We start from the raw sequence: 21,345 nt of genomic DNA, 5'->3' as shown, positions 1-21,345 counted from the left end.
GTGAGCCCACCCACTGGCACACAGCCCACACAGCCCACGCAAGCAGCTACCAGCACGCCACGCTGGTTTACTCTCCTGCATGGTGTGGGTTGAGCATAGCATTGCCCCCTCCAGGCAGGTGAGGTGCCCTGTGGTCAAGAGCACCTAAGACATACTCCAAGCACCAGAGCCAGCGGGAGTGATGGTGGGGAAGGGGGCACTCACCTAAGGAGCTGTAGGACGAGGCTGCGGAGCCCAGCATGGCCGGCTCTGACCTGAGGGGCAGCGGCTGCTGGGGGGGCGTCATGGCCGAGGAGACAAGTGGCCCTGGCAGCGACTGGGAGAGTGAGCTGAGCGGGGAGGTGGACAGGGATGAGGATGACTGCAGGGATGGTGAGCGAGGTAGGGAGCCCGGGATGGTGACTGGCGCGGAGCCTGCCAGAGGCCTGGGACCTGACAAACAAGGCCAAGTAAGCACCAGGGAGGTGCTGCCCTGGCAGGAGGCTGTGACTGTGGCAAACCCCACCCTCACCCAGGCCCGCCAAAGGTCAGGAGGCCCCAAGCCAGGTGGACTCTGCAGGTGTGGCAAGGGCAGCTGCAGCTCAGTGTGCCCACCTGACAATCCAAGGTCACAGGGATCCTGCTCGTCCAGGTCTTTATCTAGAGAAGCGATGTTGACGTCGCTGAGACGCAGGTCTAAGGCAGAACCTGTGAGACCAGACCACGTCACTCACAGAACCTTTGGGCCAATGCAGGGATTCACCCTGCCCGCCCTGGAGCAAGACCCAGAGCCCAAGGGCTGCTGGGGGCTGAGCGCCAGTGGCCAGCAGGGCTCATGCTCTCCTCCAGAGCCCAGGCCCTCAGGATAAGGACGCTCCAGCCCCCACACCCAGCTTCTGCCCTCCCGATCCTGCCTCAAATCTGACCAAGATTCAACTCTGAGAGGATCTCCAGGAGGGGGAACTTGAGGCTGATGGCTGCGCGGTGGCCAGGACCCTACACGGGACTGTGGCAGACCGGTGTCCTAGGGGAAGAAGCTGCCCTTGCCACCAACCCACCGGGCAGGGGCAAGGCTGTTAGCTGTCCTCCTCTGAAGCTCCAAGGCCTGCCTGTTAATGGAACAGAGGCACCAACACTAGCAGGGTGTCTGGCCCTCTCCTGCAGGACAGAGTGCCCTGATGCAGGACCGCTGACCCCAGAAACAGCCTGCCCTATGCCAGGGCTCAGCCCCTCCCTCCCTGCCTCCAGGGCTGTGGCCTCCTCCAAGGTCCTCCTCCAAGGCTGCCTCAGTGGCTGGATCAGGTCACTGGCTGAGGGACCACATCTGACTCCCAAGACTGCAGCACATGCAGCACGAGTGGGTGCATCTGGAGGGCTGGCCCTGAGGTCTGACAGCCTTTGCTGCCACCAGAGGGGGCCGCCAGGACACGCCCACAGAGCAGCATCACTGTCCCAGCAGTCACAGCCAAGTCCGCAGAAGAGCTCTGCAAGGAACAGGGCACACAGTGGTCTCGTGGGCACCTTCCTCCTGGCTTATTCTAGGGTCCTATGGGGCCTCAGCTGTGTGGCCCAACCTGTACCCCTGTTGGCTGCAGGACCCCTCAGTCCCCACTAACACCGAATCCCACCCCTAACTGCCTGCCCTGAAGGGCCCCCAACCCTCCTCTCCACAGTGAGGTGACAACCTGGGAACCCTCATCACACCTGCCTGTGGGCACCACTAGGGCAACACAGGGCTCGTGAAGTCATCACCTCAGCCCACCCCTCCAGCGGCCTGGTGCAGGTGTTATCAAGTCCCCTGGGCGTGTCCAACAGTGACATCACATATTACACCCAGAGTAAACAGTGCCTGGTAGAGGACAAGAGTCGGCTACCAACCAACCACAACCCCAGGGCCCAAATGGGCCTGGATCCAACACAGAGCTGGATGGGCCCAAGTGTGGCCAGGATTCTTGGGGAGGCGTGTCCATTCAGAAGGGCCAGTAGATGCCTATTCTATGCACAGGATCATCCCAAGAACCATGGGGGAGGTGAGCCCAAAGCAAGGCTGGGAATGTCCAAAATGCTGGACTCAGGAGTCACATGGAAGACAGATGTCCCACACAGGGACAGAATACCCACAGAATAAGAGATGCCATCCCCACCACCAGCAGGTGCTGCTGGAGTCCCAGCTGTACCCAAGACTGGGCATGGGCTCGGGGCAGGGAGACTTGGGGTCCATCCCTGAGGCAGCTCACTGTCCCTCTGTCATGCTGGTATCCACTTCTCATCCCTCGGCACAGTGGGCACAGGTCAGCCCCCATGAGCCAGCCACAGAGCACCCCTCACTTGATGCCTGGTGCCCAGGAGCCCCACAAAGAGGTGGCCAAACGCTGACAAGTCCAAGCAGCACACAGACCTTATGCCTCGACACTGACCTGTGGCGGACCCAGCATGGCCAAAGTTCCCTCTTGTGTCTGTGAACCTGTCTTTATATCCATACGCAGAGCACAGGGCTTGGCTTGGCTCACATGCAGCCGTGCTGCAAGAAACTGTTCCCTTGGATTCTGCTTTGAGAACTGTCAGGGCACCGAGGCAAAGCTCAGTCACCTGGGAGAAAACTGTCCTCACCACCCTACCACAATGCCAATGAGCCAGAACTATGGTGATCAGGGACCTCATCTCTCAGGGAGGCCTTGTGAGTGGAGGCAGAGGCTGGCCTGCAGCCAAGACCCAGCCACTCCCATGGGAGGGCCACTGGCAGGACAGGTCTAGGACTTAGAATGTCTCATCCAGAGATGGAGGGGCAAGATGCAGGAGGGGCAATGCAGCCCGGGCTTCCACCTTGCTGCCCTGAGGGCCACAGCAGAGGACAGGCATGTTGAGACAGCCTGCCTGCAGAGGCTACAGCAGAGACCCAGTGCAGAGGCCAGAGTAGGGCATGGAGGGCACTGGCTAGAGGCAGCTCCAGGGTGCCACACATCTCCCTGATCAACAGGTCTGTTGCCTCCTGGACGTTTCCCTATGGTGGATACACCTCTGAGCTGTGTTTCTGGGGTCCTTCTGCTCTACAGGGAAAAAGGGCTATTGGTGTCCTGGCCTCAGGTGAGCAGAGGGCCACATACAGGGCTCCCAGCCACAGGAACATGACCTCCCACAGTCCAGAGGCCACCAGTCCAAAGTCAAGGTGTGGGCGAAGTCTGGGGGTAGGGCTCCTCCTACCTCTTCAGCTCCTGAGGGCTCAGGTAGTCCTGGGCTTATGGCCACAGAGTTCCGGTCTCTGCTCCACCCCCAGCCTCTCCTGATTGTCTGCACCCACATATCCTCTAAGGATGCTAGTGACCATGTCAGGGTCCCCTCTATTCTCTTTTCTTGAACTCTGACATCTGCAAAACCCCATTTCTAAATTATGCCACACTCACAGGCACTGGGGCTTAGGACTGGCCATGTCTTTTTGGGGGTCACAACCCAACCTTTACTTGGTGACACTGCTCAACTATGTTCCCCTTCACAGACCCCAGCCCAACACTCCCTCCACCCACGGATCTCCCTCTGTCCCATGCTGTGAGCTCACACCAGGACCAGCTGAACCCCACAGACCCTTCTGCGCTTCCTTGACCAGGCCACCCCAGTCTTCCCTGAGCCTCTCTGTTCATTTCTGCCCCCCAACTGCTCCCCGCCCTGCAGCCATGTGCAGTGAGTGGCCCCTTTACACTGCCACCAGGGCCTAATCCTCCTGCCCACCTCTGGCAAGAGCAACCCCCTCTGCAGAGCTTCCTCACCCCCAGGGCCCACCTCCACATTTCCACCCTCTCCTGCAGCCTGGTCCACATCCAACACAGTGGCTTCTCTAGCCCTAACCCCCAACGCCCTGGACAGTCCCCAGCATGGGTGGGGGCTCCTACCAGGTAAGGCCTGGGGGCTCTGCAGTACCACTGCCATGACTCCTCAGGGGTCTCCAGAGAGCGGGTGCACTGCAGGTCCTAAGGGCTATACCAGCCCAGCCCTGTGGGAATCCTGAGGCATTCCTCCCTCCACCCAAACCAGCCAGGCCAGACTTCACATGGCCAGCTCTGCAGCTGCTCCAAGCCTGCAACCCACAGGGTGACTTGACTTGTTTTTGGTACTGGGGACCAAACCCTGGAGCACTTTACCACTGAACTACATTCCATCCCTTCTTACTTCAAGACACGGTCTTGCCCAAGCTGGCCTCAAACTTGGGATCCTTCTAGATCAGTCTCCTAAGTGGGATCACAGGCGTGCACGACCATGCCCAGCTCTGGGATGACCTTTCTGTGGTGAAACCCATCACATCCAGAGTCCCAACTTTCTAGAAAGAACAGAGCCTGAGCCTAAGCCCCTTAGTGTGCTGGTCCAGGCATTCCGTGGGCCCTCCCTTGATTTTCCACCCTGCTCCCTGTTGAGGGCAGCACCAAACTCAGCTTTACTTAGGAAGAACAACCCCCTAGTCCTAGATCTGCTCAGCATCCAAAACTGCATGGGATGCCCTTGCTTCCATTTCTGCATGCAGCCCTCAACAGCACTGGCTGGAGTGGGCAGGCCGAGGACAAGTGCCCGATCCTTCACAGAGCACACCTGCCTGCCCCCATCTCTCATACTCCAGATGCTGGTAGCCTGGTGGTAGCTTCTGCACCTGAAATCCTGGGATGAGGTGAAAGAGGTCCTGTTGCCCACCCCCATGCTTTACACACCCCCACCCCACCCCCACAGAATTCCAGAAACTTTGATGAACTAAGGCACAAAGGAATGGATGGGGGCTTTCTCCCCCATGAATGATTGAATTGGCCTGGCCACTCCATGACTCAGCAGGAGGGTGCTGGGCCCCCAGGGAGAGGCGGCACAGCTCTCAGCAGGTAACAGAAGAGCCAAACTGGGACAGCCCTCAGCTGCAGTCTAGCTTAGGGAAAGGGTCACCAGCGGACCGGACAGAAGGCGGGGGCCGGGGCCGGGCTGTTCAATCCATGGCCTCCACTGCTCCTTGGAAACTGCTCAGAGCAGCTTGGAGGACACTACCTGGCTAGCGTCCTTGGCAGTCCCACTCCTGCCTTGCCTCTGCTCCCAAGGTCAGACCCACATGGAACATTCTTAAGGACCCACTTTTAAAGACACTGGAACTCCAGGTGAACCTGATGGCAGAAGCCCTGTGAAGCCTGTGTGAGCCACCTGACCCAGAACCAACCTGCTAAACCGCCAGGAGCCGCCTGGGTGCAAGAAGAAGTCAGCAGAAAGCTGCTGAGTAATGGCTCTGGCACCGGCTGTTCCAGAGATGACACAGCATTCACAAGGCACTGCGGGGGGGGGGGGGGGGGCAGGGGCAGGGACAACAGGGACGAGCCACTTAGACCACGCAGTGCTAAAGGCAGAAGGGGGAACCTCCAAAGCTCCAGGTTGCTCCCAGCACCATCCTGGTTAAGCGCAGGCGGCAGACATTTCCGACTAAGGGGTGAAGGAGCCCCAGGCAAGCGCTCACCTGCAGCTGAGCTGCAGCGCAGAGCAACGCGCAGCAGGTCAGGCACGCCTGGGAGAAGGGGTGCAGGCTGGTCCCGGGAGGGCGGAAGGGTCCCGGGGACGCGGCCCCTACAGAAGCATCCCAGCAGAGACAGGCTTCATAAGTGGAAACACGTGTGTGTACCTCGTCGCGCAGCCCCAGGGAAACCTGGCCCTGACCTCGCGGCTCACTCCTGGTCCAGAGACGTGGACCCTACGAGGTGCACCAGGGTGGGGATGCGCACCTGAGAGATACGCCAGTGGAGAAGGGGACGCACCTGGGAAGGAAAGCGCGTCCCGAGAGGAGGAAACGCGCGCGGGGGGGGCGGGGAGATGGTGGCCGGGGAGAAGGACGGGCACGCGGTGGCGAAGGGGGGGACGCGCACCTGGGGAGACGAAGAGCAGCAGCCTGACGGTGCGGAGACGACGGGCACCCGAGGTCCGCCGCCGATGCTGACTCACCGTCCACGGTCGCCCCGCGCCGCCGCCGCCGCCCATTCAAACCCGGCCCGCGCCCCGCCCCGCGCCCACGTGACGGCCCCGCCCCCACGGCGACCCCGCGCCCACGTGACGGCCCGCCCTCACTCGCTCCGCAGCACCTGGCGAGCAGGTGCGCGTGAACGAGCGCTCGCGGGGCACGCCCCGTTCTGCGGAGGCCACGGCGGCCTGGGAGCCCATCGCCTGCCCCGGGGTACACCTGGCCCGCGCGAACCCCACGGGCCGCCCGCCCTTGCTCCTCGCTCCCGGTGCACTGCCTGCGCTCCGCGGTTCTGATCCGAGGCCTATTCATGCGGAGAGTGAAATCTACCCGGCGGCAGGGCCAGCGCCAGACCCCAAACAGGCCATCTGAAAGTAGCAGTCACTCCATAGCTCCTCGTTCCTTTCCCTTTCCTTAACGCGCCACGTGCTTTGAACGAAACCGCCACGGGAAAAAGCCATCCAGCCCACGCTCGCTCTTGGTCCCCAAACTCTCGAGAGCAGCGACCGGTACCACCGAACACAGGAAGGGTCTCAGGCAGCAGGGCTGCGCGTTTTGGGCAGGGGCAGCCTCTCCTGGGCCAAGGCAGCTGAGGATTGGCTACCTTCCAAGACTAGCTCTTGTCAAGATGCAGCAGCACTGAGACCTGGGGTGGTGGTCAGAGGAACAGTGGAAGCGGCACTGGGGAGTAAAAGCTCACTGTAGAGCAAGCACCAAAACGGCGCCAGAGTCAAGATGGGCCTTGAGGAAACACTATCTGCCTCCTTACCTGTGGGTGGTGATTCAGAGACCCTGTGCCAACCTGAGGCCACTACAGGGGTGACGAGGTGGAGCAGACTGAGGCTGAACCCAATGACCAGAAACACACACCTGCCAATCCAAAGTGCTCAGTAGGGCCACCTCTCTGCCCTTTGAAAGTACATGGACACTGGTGCCATTTTTTTACTCAGGTGATCAGCCTCATATGTGGCCTCCATCATCTGGGAGGGAGGATTTAATTTTCCCAAATATTTGCTGTTTTGGTCAAATTTTACCATTACTCCTTTTACACTGGGGATCATAGGCTTTATTTTTAAAATGGAATTTGTGCTTATCTATTTTAAAAATCCCTGAAACATGCCACTTACGCCAATAGGTTTTTGGCTCATTTTTAAGTGGGGGAAAAGAACCCCCACATGCATGTGCCCCACATCCTCTTCTAGACAAAGAAACCTAATTTCCTTGACCTGACTGCCCACACTGAACAGCCCACTGTCTCAGGAGTCTCAGGAGTCTCAGGAGTGTGGAGCAGGAACACTCAACGCAGACTGCTCCTCTTGAACTACTTGGCTCCCACGAAGGGGAAAGGCTGTGTCAGGAGCCAGAGCCTCCTGGGACCTCAGCCTGTATTGTGTTCTGTCATCTTGCAGATTTTGACCTCCTGCCTCATGGCTGACCTCCCAACTTCTGATGGGGACATGTACAGTGAGGGTGCAGCTCAAGGAAGCCCCAGGTCATGTACCATGGCAACTCCATATGAACCATGATGTGAGCATCTTCGTGGTTCAAGAGCAACATGTTTGACCCCAAGATGAGGGTCAAAAGCAAACACAGGTGGGTTTGCTTCTGCTCAGAAGAAAACACTTGGCTGCCACCAGAGGTAACACAGCTCTAAGGAATGCCCACTGACTGGAGCTTACTGTTGCATGGAGGGCCCAGGAGTACAGGGTTCCACACCCCTGGTCTGACCTGCGGGGGCAGAAGCCATTCCTGGCCTTGGAGCTGTGCAATCCACAGGGCACTGGGCCAGCCTGCTGGGGCCCTCACGGAAGGCAACATTGTGGCAGGCCCTCCCAGAACCACTCCAGACCATGCCACCTGCTGAGGATGCTGGGCCTGGGAGCCTCAGCCTCCTGCCCAGACTCAGCAGCAGGGGCCACGGCCTGTGGCTTCATGGGGCTGGGATGAGTCCTGAATTCCAGAAGGATCTTCAGCAGATGAAGCCAACCCACAACAGAGTCCACATAGGATTACCAGGGTTGCTGGGATGATGTGCTGGCCACAGGACGTCCTGGTGACATGGAAAAGGGACCCTTGGAAGGGCCAGACCCTACCCCAAGTGAATGCAGGGTGGGAAGGCCCAGCCTTTGTGAGGTACCAAGAAACTGGGGTGCCCAGCAGAGCTGCATGGGCCCGAAGACGGGGGGCTTAGGACACTTGCCAGCAGGCTTCCCCTGTGGGCACCATGCAAGGCAGGATCGTCTCCACTGTGCCTCTGGGGTCCACAGTCTGTGACCCGAGTGGCAGTTGGAAGGTTCCCTCTTGGCTGCCATGGGGGCATCATCCCTAATCTTCCCACCAAATGGAGCCACAGCGGGGCAGGTGTTTACGGGGGTGGTAACTGAAACGCTTCGGCCGTAGTGACTGCTGTCCCTCTGGGTAAGACACATCTCAGGGCAGGCCACCTGGCCAGCCTGTGCATCCACGTGGGACCTCAACACAGGCACACAAGTGGTCCAGCTCTGCTTCCCCAGCGGGTCTGTGCTGGCCCTTGCTCAAGGGTTGGTGTCCTCCCAGTGCCAAGCCCTCCTCCCTCCTAGCCGGATAGGAAAGGAGGGTCTGGCACGCTCCAGATTCCCCACCATGGCTTGGGCTGGGCCTGCGCCAGAGCCAACCAGGGACAGAGGACTCAGATCACCACAATCACCATCCTTCCCTCTGTCCCTCACTGTTGGGACAAAGACACAGGCTGGGGCCAGTTGGGCACTGGACATCATGAGAAGCAGGGACTCAGAGCATCCCAGTGTCACTCTCCATGGATGCACCACGGTCCATTCAACCAGTCCTGGCCCCGACCCTGGGCAACGGCTCACCCTCTGGCTCTGCACCCTGTGCCCAGGCTCTGGGCTCCGGTTGGGCCTCTGACATTCACCCATTCACTTCCACCACATCAGCCATCAGTCCCCAGACCCCAGTGCTTCAGTTGGCCATGACCTCCCCCAAGCTGGGGCTGAGGCACTGGGAGCTTGTGCACTGGCTGCAGACCTTGTCCTGGCTCCCCTCCCTACTACTGGCACTGCCCGCCTCAGCTGCCCTCCTAGCCACATGCCAGTGCTCATTTCTCTGCAATCTGCAGCAGCCCAGGGCTGGAAGGCACCGTCTGCTCTGGCCCTTTGGTGGCCGCTGGGGCTGAGGCGATGGGCTCCTCCAAAGCCCACAGCACCTCAGCCTCAGGGAGCTGGGGGCCTCTACAGAGAGGCTCCCTGGCCTGTGGACAAAGTGCTGGGCGAGGGGCCTGGAGAGAAGAGCAAAGGTCTGCACTTACCTAGGACTGCCTCCACGGTGCTGCCGGCGGGGTCCAGCGGGAGGGCGCGGGCAGGGAGGGCGGGCACAGCGGTGGGGGAAGAGCTACCTGAGCCAGCGCTGGACGCCAGGCTGGACGCCACACTGGAACTTACGCTGGGGGCCAGCGGGTGAACCACTGCAAACACAGCGAGGTGGTTCTGTTCAAAAACACACAAACAACATGAGCAGGAGCCGCACGTGACATCAGACAGCCTCGGTGCACTCCTCTTGCCAGAGCGAGAAGTGAGGGGTGGGCTCTTCAGCTGTGCACTGTGCACCCCAGTGTGCCCTGCAGGCAGCAAACACACCCAGAGCATGTCTGCTGACTCCTCTGCAGGAAATGATGCTTCAAAGAAGCCTGCAGGTGGGCCTAGCTCCAGCAGGTGCAGAAGCAGTGGAGGCCAGGCTGGGAGGCCACCCCTCCCCACTCTCATGGCCTGGGCCTGCATGCATGCAGGATAATGCCTGGGGATGTAAGTAGAGAGCCATGTGCACCATCCTGTGACCTCTTCCCCTGAGAAAGGGAGACCCAGCCAAGCCACAGCCATTAGATGGGTAGAAGGTAAAAAGCACACCACCAGGCACCTGGCCACACAGAGAACACTCCACGTAAGACAAGACGCCATGATGAGGACCAAGCAGAGTGCGAGGCTGTGTCCACCACAGTGGCCACAGACCCCAGCTACGTCAGGGCCAGTCACACCGACCCTCTGCAGTTAGAACCCAATGCAGCCTGGACTTTGCTTCAAAGGAAAAGTTAACAGGGGGTGGTGCAAAGCTCAGATCACAGGGGGTTTCATTAGCTAAGACAAGCCTGCTAGGTGCAGTGGCCAATTGTAATCCCAGTGACTTGGGAAGCTGAGGCAGGAGAATCACAAGTTCAAGGCCAGCCTCAGCAACTTAGCGGGACCTGGTCTCGAAATTACAAAATAACAATAATAATAAAGGGCTGGGGATGTGGCTTCGTGGTTATGCACAACTGGGTTCAATCCCTCGTTATGTAAGAAAGAGAGAAAAGTAAAAGAAAAACCACAAAGGCTGGGGGTAGCTGCACGGTAGAACACTTGCCCCACTTGAGGGACCCAAGAGGCCCATGTTGCTGAGCCTGCTGGGAGCAGGGAAGCACCTGCTGACTCCAAGCCCTGCGAGATGCCAGGAGACCGCCCCACCCACAAGAACACCCACACCTGTCCTCTTCCCAAAGCAGCAGTGTCAAGGGCAGGGTCCCCTCAACGGGACTCAACAGCAGGCTGGGGCCAGGGAGTAGCTGCCAAGGGATCCCTCCTCCTCACATGGGCTTTATCTTCTGGTTTTTCGTTTGTTTGTTTTTTGTGGTGCAATACACACAGTGCAAGATCTGCCACCCTGACTGTTCCACAGGCACCCTGTGGTGGTGTCATTGCACTGCTGAGCACCCTGCACACCCCCCGCCCAGCTGCAGCTCGCCCCTGAAACCCTGACTGGGGTTCCCATCGCCCACCTCCCCTCTTCTTCCTGCCCCCAGGCACAGCTGCCCGCAGACCTCAGGTTCCAAGGCTGACTTATTTCACTCAGCATGATGTCCTTCTGAGACTGAGGTGTCCACCCAAATTCCCTGTGGACACCCCCAAGGCAACTACTAGCCTGTGAAGAGTAGCTAGGTGAGATGAGGGTACGGGGCGCCCCTGCACAACTGTCCTGATGAGAGAGGCAGGGCCTCAGGATGCACACACAATGGAGATGGGATCTTGGACTTCAGAGCAGTAAGGAAATTAACATCTGTCATCTAAAGCAACCTGTGTGGGCTGGGGGTGTGGCTCAAGTGGTAGTGCGCTCGCCTGGCATGCATGTGGCCCGGGTTCGATCCTCAGCACCACATACAAACAAAGATGTTGTGTCCGCCGAAAACTAAAAAATAAATATTAAAAATTCTCTCTCTCTCTCTCTCTAAAAAAAAAAAAAAAAAAAAAAAAGATTTTCTCTTAAAATAAACATAAAAAGGGCTGGGGATATAGCTCAGTTGGTAGAGTGCTTGCCTAGCATGCACAAGACCCTGGGTTCAAACCCCAGCACCACCAAAAAAAATAAATAAATAAAAATAAACATAAAAAAAATAAAGCAACCCGTGTGTTGTATTTTGTTATGACAGGCCAAGTTAATTCCGTCTCTCAACTTCATCCATATTTCCTTCCTTTTGAAGGCTGAATAATATTCCACTGTATGGACAGACCACATTTTACTCATCCACCAGCAGGTGCTGGAGTCATCTCCACATCTTGGTCCATGTGGACAGTGCTGCTGTGGACGTGGGTGTGGATGCCATGCCAGCCCTGCTCTTGCTCTTCTGGGTGCATGCTCATGGGGAACTGCAGCTCATGCATCTCCACCTTTAATATCTAAGGACCCTGTGCCATTTCCCAGTGGCTGCACCATCGCACACCCCCAGTCCCCCCAAGTCTCTGACTCCACGAGGCTAAGCATCTTGCCACATGCTTCCAGGCCAGTGTCTTTCCTGGAGAAACATCTGCTCAGGTCCTTGGCTGACATGTTACTCAGGCTGTTGTTTCTGTTGCTGTGAAGCTGCTTCCTGTGGCCCTCATCCAGTCCACACCTGGGGATGTGCCCTGCCCCTGGGGTTGCTTTCTGGTGGACAGTCCTTTTGTGCACAAAAGCTCTTCCACTCTGATGACACCTACACCACTCTGTGCTCACTGGTGCTTCTGGGGTCACATCTGAGGAGCCACTCTTAACCCCAGGGTTGGAAGCTTCTCCATTCACTTCTGGGTCCTGTCGGGCTACAGAGGAGCAATGCCCACCGGGGCTGAGCTGGATGGTGACTTGAGGTGATTCTCTGAAGAGCCTGCATGTTAGCTAGGAAACGAGTCTGTGAGGAGCTTAGGGTCGCAAGCCTGACGAGTGTGCTGCCTCCCAGGGCTGCGGAGACGGCGTGCAGGCTCAGCCCCCACCACAGAGATGCAGACCCCACAGCCTCTGGGATACGAATCTGAGTCCCCAAATGGGTCCTGGCATATCACTGGCAGTATCTCAGAAGCCTGCATGGAATGTCAGCAGAGGCCCTGTGGATGCAGCTGCTGGGTGGTCACACCTCGACTCCACAGTGACACCAGGTCATTGTGCTCTGTGCATCCTGCATGCCAGCATGGCCACAGTACAGGCCCATGGACAAGGGGTTTTGAGGCTGCAGGTGGCACTGCCCAGGCAAGGAGGTGTCAGGAAGGGAGATGGCAACTGGGGAGTGGGCTGGACAAAGAGCTCCCCTGAGCCCTACCCAAACAGATGGCTGAGGCCCCAGAAACTGATGGGGGCAGGGACATCAGGACCTGCATGAAACACAGAGGAGACAGGGGTCACAGGGAGGAAAACGCCTTCCCAGCCGTGGCAGGGCCGGTGTGGACAGGCGTCCAGGGAGCCACAGTCCATGCTGTCCACCTGAGAGTCTCAGAGGCTGACCTAGGGGCCATTGACACTCTAGCCTTTCTGTGACCAGAGGCCCCACAACAGCTTGGAGACTGCCATGCTGGCCTGAGGCCCCTGGGGGAACCCCCTCCTGTCTGGCAGCTCTGGGCAGGCAGAGTGGGACTCTGGGTGCAGGTGAGAGATGGCACAGGGGCACCCATGCCACACAGCTGTCCAGGCCAGGCCGCTGGGCCATGCCCGCTTCCGATGACACAGCCCAGAGAGTGGCAGCTGGACCCAGAGCAGTGACCTTGAGGGTCTTCCTGCCCAAGCCTGGGGCTGGTGTGAGAGCTGGCCCCAGCCCGGCTCCCCCAGGACCTAAGATAGAGGAGTGTGGGCTTGTTGACTGCATTTACTGGCAATATTTCACATTTCAGATTCTTAATGCCATGTTGATTTTACTCTGCTTTTTAAAAAATCACAATATAACTAAATTAAGTCGTATTTTACTTTCAACTGTCCTGCTGATTTTTTTAAATGTGGTTCAGAGCTTCCCTTTAGCTAGTAAGTAATGAAGCACAGGAGACCTCAGAGATCCAACACTGTGTGCTAAGCTCCAGACGCCGCTATGAAGCAAAGTCCCAGAAAGGCCCCAAGTCACGGCAAAGTCACAGGAAATTTTGTTTCCCCAGCGCACATATAGTTATGTTTATGCTGTACTGGAGTCCACTGAATATATGATGGACATATAAAAAACACCATGGTTGGGGGCTGTGGCTGTGGCTCAATGGTAGAGTGCTCACCTGGCATGCTGAAGCCCCTGGGTTCAAACCTCAGCACCACATAAAAATAAATAAATTAAATAAAGGTATTCTGTCCATCTATAACTAAAACATACACATTAAAAAAAAAAACACTATAGCTGGGCACAGTGGCACATGCCTGTCATCCCAGCAACTTGGGAGGCTGAGGCTGGAGAATTGTGAGTTCAAGGCTAGCCTCAGGGATTTATTGAGATACTGTCTCAGAGTAAGAAATAAAAAGGGCTGGGGATGTGGTTCCCTGTTAAATACCCTAGGTTCAACCCTGAGAGCAAAAACAACAACAACAAAAAAAACAACCAACAAATGAATCAAGGTATTTACTTTCATTCAAAAAAATATCCAAAGAGGAAAAAGGAATAGAAAGGTGGGGGGGTGAATCTCATGAAAATCAAAGGGAGATCAGCAGAGGAAAGGGACCAAGAGGTGGAGGGAGGAGGGAGGGTGAGTGCTGGGGAGTGGTACTGCCAAACTGTTACATTGTGTCCCATGTGCAGGTAGGAACATGCAACAACAAATCCCAGCAGTATACACAGAACCTGCGCAACAAGGCTGGAGGGGTGGGGGGCGCAGAGACCCATGCCTGCCAGCCAGGTCCTCCAGGCCGAGGTAGAGGATCACAAGTCCCAGGCCAGCCTGGTTTAGCAAGACCGTCTCAAAATAAAAGTGCCGGGATGTGGCTCAGTGCTAAAGCACCCAACTTCAACTCTCAGTATCCCCAAGAAAAAGAAAAATACCTGATGGCTAAAAAATGCTCGTGGTCCATCTGAGCTGTGGGAAGAGGGTGCCGGCCAGCCACTGCTCAGGGGTGCAGGCAGCGGGCCAGCGTGCACCTCCCATGGCTGCTCCAGAGGGCATCAGGGCCAAGGAGGAAGACATGCCTCGCTGAGGACCAAGCCAAGGCACACAGGCAGGAAAGGGAGCGGCCACCAGCTGCCCTGGGCCACGAAGAACTCGGAGGCCAGGCTACCCTAGAACCCCCCCACAGTGCCCACTGCTATCTCACAGTAAAGGAGACCACGTCCCTGAGTCCTCAGGAGGTGGTGTCAGGAAACGTCCCTTCAGCACAAGCAACTGGGTCTGAACCAACGTCAGCTGTGCAGGAGAGGCCTGGGGCTGAGGACACCAAGGCCCGCCACAGCCTCCCGAGGAGGGCGAGAGGAACTTCAGGGGACACACTGACAGGTGCCCCAGGCAGAAAAGTCCCTAGGAGGGGCCCAGGTCTGCTCCCAGGGACCAAGCCAGGCCTGGGAGGGCAGAGCGTGGCTGAATGGCGAACCCCAGCTCCATACTCAGGAGTCCTAGCTCCCAGGAATCTGGACGTGATCTGCTAACAGGGTCATTATTAGGGTAAGGTGAAGCCATATGGGGGGCCCTAGTCCTCATGTATTGGGGTTCTAATGAGAGAGGATCAGGACACAGGCACACCCAGAGGGTAAAGTGCGCGAGGACATGGAAGAGGGCTCAGCAGGAAGCAGCCACCCCGTGCCTTGCCCTCGGACTCAAGCCTCCAGCCTTCAGCTTCCAGGACTGAGAGTCCTAAAGTTCTATAGCATGGGCTGCCCCATCTGTGGTGCTCTGTCACTTTGTCACATGCTGCAGCTGACTGACACCAAGGGGCTCTGATGGCACCTGATTCCCCCAACAGAAAATGTCAGGGGGTTTGGTGGTGGTGTTTTCAAGGTACCATAAAATGTTTTTAAACAGCAAATCAAAGGCCACATAGAGACAGGTAAGAAGAAAATTCTAGAACAGACATTAACCAGTGAGCAAACACCCTGACTGCCGCGTGCACCCTCAGGCTGTACCTGCTTGCTGTCGGGCTCCCCGGCTTTCTGGCTGCCTTCGGTAAGCAGGTCTCTGCGCTTTGGCTGCAACAGAAAAGCCCTGGTGTGGGAAAGGCAGGGAGGGAGCAGGGACTGAAACAGACACAGACGTAAGATTCACTGGGGGTTCGAAAATGCCAGCTCTCAAAGCCTGGTGGGGCAGAAAGGCTCTCCGGAACCCCAGAGACTCCAAGGGCAAGGCCACAGAGCTGTGCCGTAAAGGGCCGAGTTTACAGCCCCAAATGAAGAACAGGGGCTGGGGGGTGGAGCTCAGGGATATGGCGCCCCTTGGTTCCATTCCCTGCACTGGTGGTAGAAGGAGAAAGATGCTGTGGTGCTGGACCCCAAGACCTTTGGGGTCTGCCTGGTGCAAGGGGTGCTGAGTCTGACCCTACACAGGAGGGTAGGTGTTTACCACGATCAGCCCAGCTGTGCTTCCCGAAGGCACCTGCGGTGGGCATTTGAGGCAGCCCTGCAGAGGCCTGCCATGGCCACTGTCTCTGGGGGGAGGGCGTCACAGCACCATGACGTAGCTAAAGTAAGGCCATATGGGGGTGCTGGTAGCAGCCCAGGCCCCAAAGCACAGACCATGCAGGGGACACTGACTTCCAACCCTCCTTGCAGGTGGAGATCCCTGCTGCCCAAGATGGGTGCTTACACTCCAGGGAGGGGCCCCAGGTCCTCCCTCAATGTGCGCGACCTGTAGACCCCAGTGCAGGAGGAGGTACTAGAGGCCATGATGGAGGGTGACCCCCAAGCTCACCCACAGACCCCTCTGCAGCTCAGCTCAGGGGGAAGTCGTAGTACCTGCGGGGTAGACATTGCTAGGATGGGGTGTGGCGCAGGGCTTGCAGAGGATCAGGCACCCAGGGTCCACCCACATTCCACACTCTGGAGAGCCGGCCACTCATGTGTGCCAAGCAGAGCAGCGTAACTGAGCGAGCTGGGGGGTTCCCACATCCCAGCAGGTCTCGGAAGCCAGCGGCAGGTTTTGCTCTATTTTTTTTTTTAATATTTATTTATTTTTTTTTAGTTCTTGGCGGACACAACATCTTTGTTGGTATGTGGTGCTGAGGATCGAACCCGGGCCGCACACATGCCAGGCGAGCGCGCTACCGCTGAGCCACATCTCCAGCCCATGCTCTATTTTTTTAATGCAGTGCTGGGGACGGAACCCAGGCCCTCCACGGGCTAGGCTAGCCTCTATCTGAGCTGTACCCGGCTCATCTTCACTGTTTTTTCTTGGTGCTAAGAACTGAACCCAGAGCTTCATGCATGCTAGGCAAGAGCCCTACTGCTGAGCCACTCCCAGGCCTTTCTGCTCTATTTATGAGACTGGGTTTTAATCCTGTACTGACTGTAGGTGGCCACCACAGGGTCTGTCCTCCACTGACTGCAGTGGTTTCTCTCTAGATAGAAGACCCCCTTCATACAACACCCAGGACACTGAGGTGATGAGGGCGAGATTCCACCCCAGACCACACAGTTTGCTAAAGATCTCCCCCAACCCAGGCTCCTGATGGCACCCATGGGGCTACGCAGAGACCAGAGAGGGTGGGCCTGCTAAGGACGGCCACAGCCAGGTGGCTTGCCCTGCCAGCCCAGGCGAGCGTGTGGGCAGGAGAAGCCACCAACTCCCTGGGCTTTCAGCCACATGGCCCAGATATCACGTCCATCTCTATCCCCAACATTTCAATTGCACCCAATGACATGAGGCCTTCTCCCAGTGCCGTCCACTTACATTTCCAGGCTGGCCGCTGTGGGCCAAGGTGCTATGGGTGGAGTTGAGATCGCGGCAGCCCCAGCCGCTTGCGGTCCCAAGGGTCTCTGCCAAGAAAGAGGAGCAGCGGGCACTGAGGAGCTGCTGGCTGCATACTCCACACACATGGGGTGATGGGCTCTGGTGAGGTAAGGCTGAATGCACACTGGTCAGTAGCAACCATCCTCCTACAGGATGGACAGCAAGACAGCAACAGGCCCTGCCCTCGGGCCTCAGGCCTTTAAGGATGCTAACACCAAAGGAACAGGTAGGAACAGGGGTGGAAGGGGCTCAGCGGCAGGTGCCTGGGTTGAGCCCAGAAACGTAGAGACACAGACACAACTGGGCTCCTGCACAGCGTTGCTGCCCCACTTTATGCCAGTCACCTTAAGTGTCACTAAATCTTTAGAAAAACTAAACCAGGCGAGCTGGAGATGTAGCTCTGTGACAGAGCACTTGCCTAGCATGCTGGAGGCCTGCGTTCAACCCCGAGAACCGCAGAAAACAACACACAAGAGCGAACAGGAAGAGATGTCAAGCCCAGGGTCTCCTGAGGATGGGGTGGACAGACACCCTCTCCACAAGGACACAGCCACTGAGCCCCAGCAGCACGGTAGGCTCAGGGCAAGGTGCAGGGGATCGGTGAACAGCAGTGCATGGTAGAAAGACCTGGCTCCCCAGGAGGCAGCTGGGGGCCCAGCAGGCCTGGATACAGGGAACCTCCTGGGCTTCTCATAGTGCCCACCAGCAGCAGTGCAGAAGACAGGGTGCTGGGCTCACACAGTGCTTACTGGCTTCCACCCTGGGAACCTGAGTGGGCGCCTCCACATGCCCCCAGCCCCCGACCCAGCACTGAGCCCTGCTTTGCTTCTGCAGGCCTCGAGCTTGCTCTGGAAGGCCTGAAACTCCAGCAAGGCCCTGGGAGCCTTGGCACGTGCGTGTGCAGCCCCAGCTGTCCTCAGCTGTGTACTCACTGTCAACGTGTGCAAAAGCGCAGAAAGGACCCCTTGGGCAATAGCCGGTCTGGCGCATGTCATTGCATTTGGTAGATTTGTAGATCTAGAAAACAAAGCATTGAGGCTGGACTAGATCTGGGCTTCCGTGAGACCAGAGCTGACACCATCATGGCACAAAGGAGACTCCAGATCACATCACGACAACGCCCAGGGCAGGTGTGGATGCCCGGCTATGTTTTAGATCTGGAATTTCCCCAGGGCCACATGTTAGAAGGTGTGGTCCCCAGAGAGGTGCTGCTGGCAGGAGGTAGAACCTGGGATGGGGTCTGGTGGGAGGTCCTCAGCTCCCCCCACTCGGCACTTGGCCTCTGGGTGAGTGGTTTTGCTTGGCCATGGCTCCCGTTGTCATGGTGCCCACTACTGGGCCCCGATTAGGCTACATCTCCAAAGCTGACAGAATAAACCTTTCCTCTCTAGTGACAGAAGCTGACATCCTTGGTCCTGAAGCCCCTCCTCCTTGAGAGCTTTCACAGGGGTGTGTGCCTACAAGGCCTTTCCTGTGACCCTGTCTGCTAAATTTCAGGCAGATGGCACTGCACTTGATGTGTCCTGTGAGGGACCCAAGCTCAGTTCCTGGAAGGCAGTAGGTGTTTCCACTCCAGACCCATGGCCACCTCGCTCAGCTGAGTCTCACCCTCAGGGCTGGGGGCAACACAGGGTCCTATGCTGCTGCTCAGGGAAGGAAAGGGACTGGCAATGCCCACCCATTGCCCTTTTGCTCCCCAGCCTGCCTGCACCCCCAATTTCAGGGCCCTGAAGGGTTCTTCTTACACAGACGCAAGTGTGCTCTGCTTGGCAACCGGGCAGCAAGGGTGAATCAGCAGGCCAGGGCCAAACACCCCTGAGGGACTCCAAAGGCCATGTCCTGCCCACTTAGGTGACCTCCACATCCCTGGGGATGGGCCAAGCTGGGCAGGTCACTCACCCAGGATTCAGGGTGCAGCCGTGGGCGTGTGGGCCCTGTGGATCTTTCTTGACTGATTTTAATTTATGTTTTTTTATAACATCTTTATTTATTTTTATGTGGTGCTGAGGATCAAACCCCGTGCCTCACACGTGCAAGGTGGGCGCTCTACCACTGAGCTACAACCCCAGCCCCTTAATCCGTGTTCTTAAGAAGCATACTGTGGACCAACAGGCTCTCTGAGTCTTGGGCCCTTCCAGTGAGTCACAAACCCAAGGGTAGTCTCAGGGACCCCAGATGCAGCCAGAGGGGAGTCGCCCCACCTTTCCCTTCCCAGGCCATGGATGACCCTAGCCAGGGGGCAGGCCCTGCCCTGGCACCTACCTCCGGGTGGAACTGCTGCTCCGTGCGGGAATGGCAATACTGGCAGCTGTCCCCACCATCGCACCGTGAGGGCTCCCCCCACTCGTCCCCATGCTTGACACTGGGGCAGGGTGTGGACCTGGAGACAAGGGCAGTCACTGGAGGACATGTCTCCTGGGCGGAGGGCAGAGTGTCCCTGCAATGCTTCTGCCCTGCTTTGGGACAGAGGAAATCAGGACAAGTACCAACCTGAAGCCAGTAAGGAGGACGGGAGCCTGTCCACTCCCCACAGAATCCCACCAAGCCAGCATGAAAGGCCCGGGAAGTTGCTGGGCCAGCTCATGCCGCTGTTCCAGAGTGGAGTCTCAGAATTTTATATATATATATATATTTTTTTTTTTCTAGTTGTTGATAGACCTTTATTTTATTTATTTATATGAGGTGCTGAGAATCAAACCCAGTGCCTCACACATGCTGGGCAAGTGCTCTGCCATGAGCTACAACCCCAGCCCCCAAGTCTTGAGAATTTTGATCCCTCCACTTGAAAATCCTAAGCAAACAGCTAAGGTACCAGGGCCTCGCCCCCTGGAGCGCCCTCTGGTCAGCGCACCTCACTGCTACTTACTTGGACTTAATGGAAAACTCCCACCCGAGACCTTTCCTTTTTTCTTTCATGATCTCCACCCCTCCCACGAGGGGATGCACAGTTTCTCAGGAGGGCAGGCGGCCAGAGCTTGGGATGGCCGCTCTGTGGCTCCATGTTCAAGTCCCTCTCTGAGCTACTGGGGAAGAGCAACGAACCATAAGCCAACCCCCTCTCTCTCCTGGGCATGCAGGGGCACCGGACTATCACCAGAGGGCACTCTGCAGAAAGAGGCTGAACGTGGGCAATGGGGCTGGAGGCAGGCCCAGGAAGGTTCAGCGGCCCAGACGCCCGTGGGGCCAGGGGTGGGGAAGGCACTGGGAGGGCGGCTGGAAGAAGGCAGCCTGGCCTGGAAAGACAGTAGGGCCGCCCGGTGCCCAGGTCCAGATGGGAACCGAGCTCACAGGCAGGCCAGGGCAGGGGAGCGCTAGGCCAGCCTCAAGGACCCAGCGCTCTGACTGCCAGCCCTGAGGCAGAACCCACCTCCTGGGCCTCCATCCTGCCTCCAACGAGCCCCACCTCAAGACATCTTCCTCTCCCAAGGGCTGAAGCTGCTGCACGCACCCCCACTGCAGGCACTCCCAGAGTGGGAGCAGTGAGGTGGCAACCCACCCCCCACAGAGCAACAGGTGACAGCAGGGACAGAGAGGAGCGGCCACATGCCCCTGTACCTGCGCAGGGTGGCGAGGGGCCCAGAGACTGGGAGCAGCTGGGCTTGACACAGGATGCACGTGCATCTGAAGGGCCCCAACAGGTGCGACACCTGCAAAACAGGCCAGCGTCCCTGGGCCTGGCCTGGCTCACCTGTACTGGAACCTCCTGGGGTTCCGCCGGCGGTCCCTGCTGTTGTGGTAATGTGGGCAGGCATAGCCCTGGCGGCACAGGCGTGGTGGCTTAGGGCACTGCTCAGTCTTGTAGCTGCCCAGCACAAAGTTGGTGTCTGAAACACAGACGCACAGATCCCTGGCCCCACGTGCTCACAGTAACACGAGCACAACAGCAAGGTAGCCAAGTGGCCCATGTGTCCATCCACGTGACGGAACATCACTCAGCCACAAGGAGCCAGACACCGACACCCATGCAAGGAGAATGTCCAAGGACACGGAGGGGTAGAAGCCAGCTGTGGGGCCACACTGAGACCCCATGCATAAAGGTGCACAGAACAGGGAAATGCAGAGGCAGACACATGACCGGCTGCCCCAGCTAGGGAGGGCAGGAGGGTCTGTAGCAGGCCCAGGATTCCGAGTGAGGGGAATTGTTTAAAGTGGACAGAAGTGATGGTCATGGGAATGTGCTAAGAACAACTGACGCGGGCCCTTTGAAATGCTGCCGTTAGCCCTAACACGAAC

At 57.7% G+C, this 21,345-nt stretch overlaps 1 protein-coding gene and 1 non-coding gene across 3 annotated transcripts in view; one reads left to right on the top strand and one right to left on the bottom strand.

The window, feature by feature from the left end:
- Positions 1-21,345, bottom strand: part of Unkl (unk like zinc finger) — a 36,793-nt gene that overhangs the window by 2,132 nt on the left and 13,316 nt on the right. The window contains exons 5-12 of one of the 2 annotated variants that reach the window (XM_026385223.2): positions 20,801-20,936; positions 19,375-19,492; positions 18,045-18,129; positions 17,053-17,138; positions 15,294-15,356; positions 9,249-9,426; positions 595-687; positions 205-432 (exon numbers count right to left, since the gene is read on the bottom strand). In XM_026385223.2, the coding sequence (XP_026241008.2) occupies positions 205-432; positions 595-687; positions 9,249-9,426; positions 15,294-15,356; positions 17,053-17,138; positions 18,045-18,129; positions 19,375-19,492; positions 20,801-20,936 (987 nt within the window). Of the gene's footprint in view, positions 1-204; positions 433-594; positions 688-5,852; positions 7,361-9,248; positions 9,427-15,293; positions 15,357-17,052; positions 17,139-18,044; positions 18,130-19,374; positions 19,493-20,800; positions 20,937-21,345 lie in introns of those variants that run through there. The other variant, XM_026385224.2, reaches the window with a different exon arrangement.
- Positions 11,253-11,325, top strand: Trnaa-agc (transfer RNA alanine (anticodon AGC)). Its single transcript has one exon. It is a non-coding gene; the product is annotated as a tRNA-Ala (tRNA).

This window comes from Urocitellus parryii, chromosome 9 (assembly GCF_045843805.1).
Source record: "Urocitellus parryii isolate mUroPar1 chromosome 9, mUroPar1.hap1, whole genome shotgun sequence".
NCBI lineage: Eukaryota > Metazoa > Chordata > Mammalia > Rodentia > Sciuridae > Urocitellus > Urocitellus parryii.
Note: the sequence above shows the minus strand (reverse complement) of the source record. Positions and strands in the feature narration are given on the sequence as shown.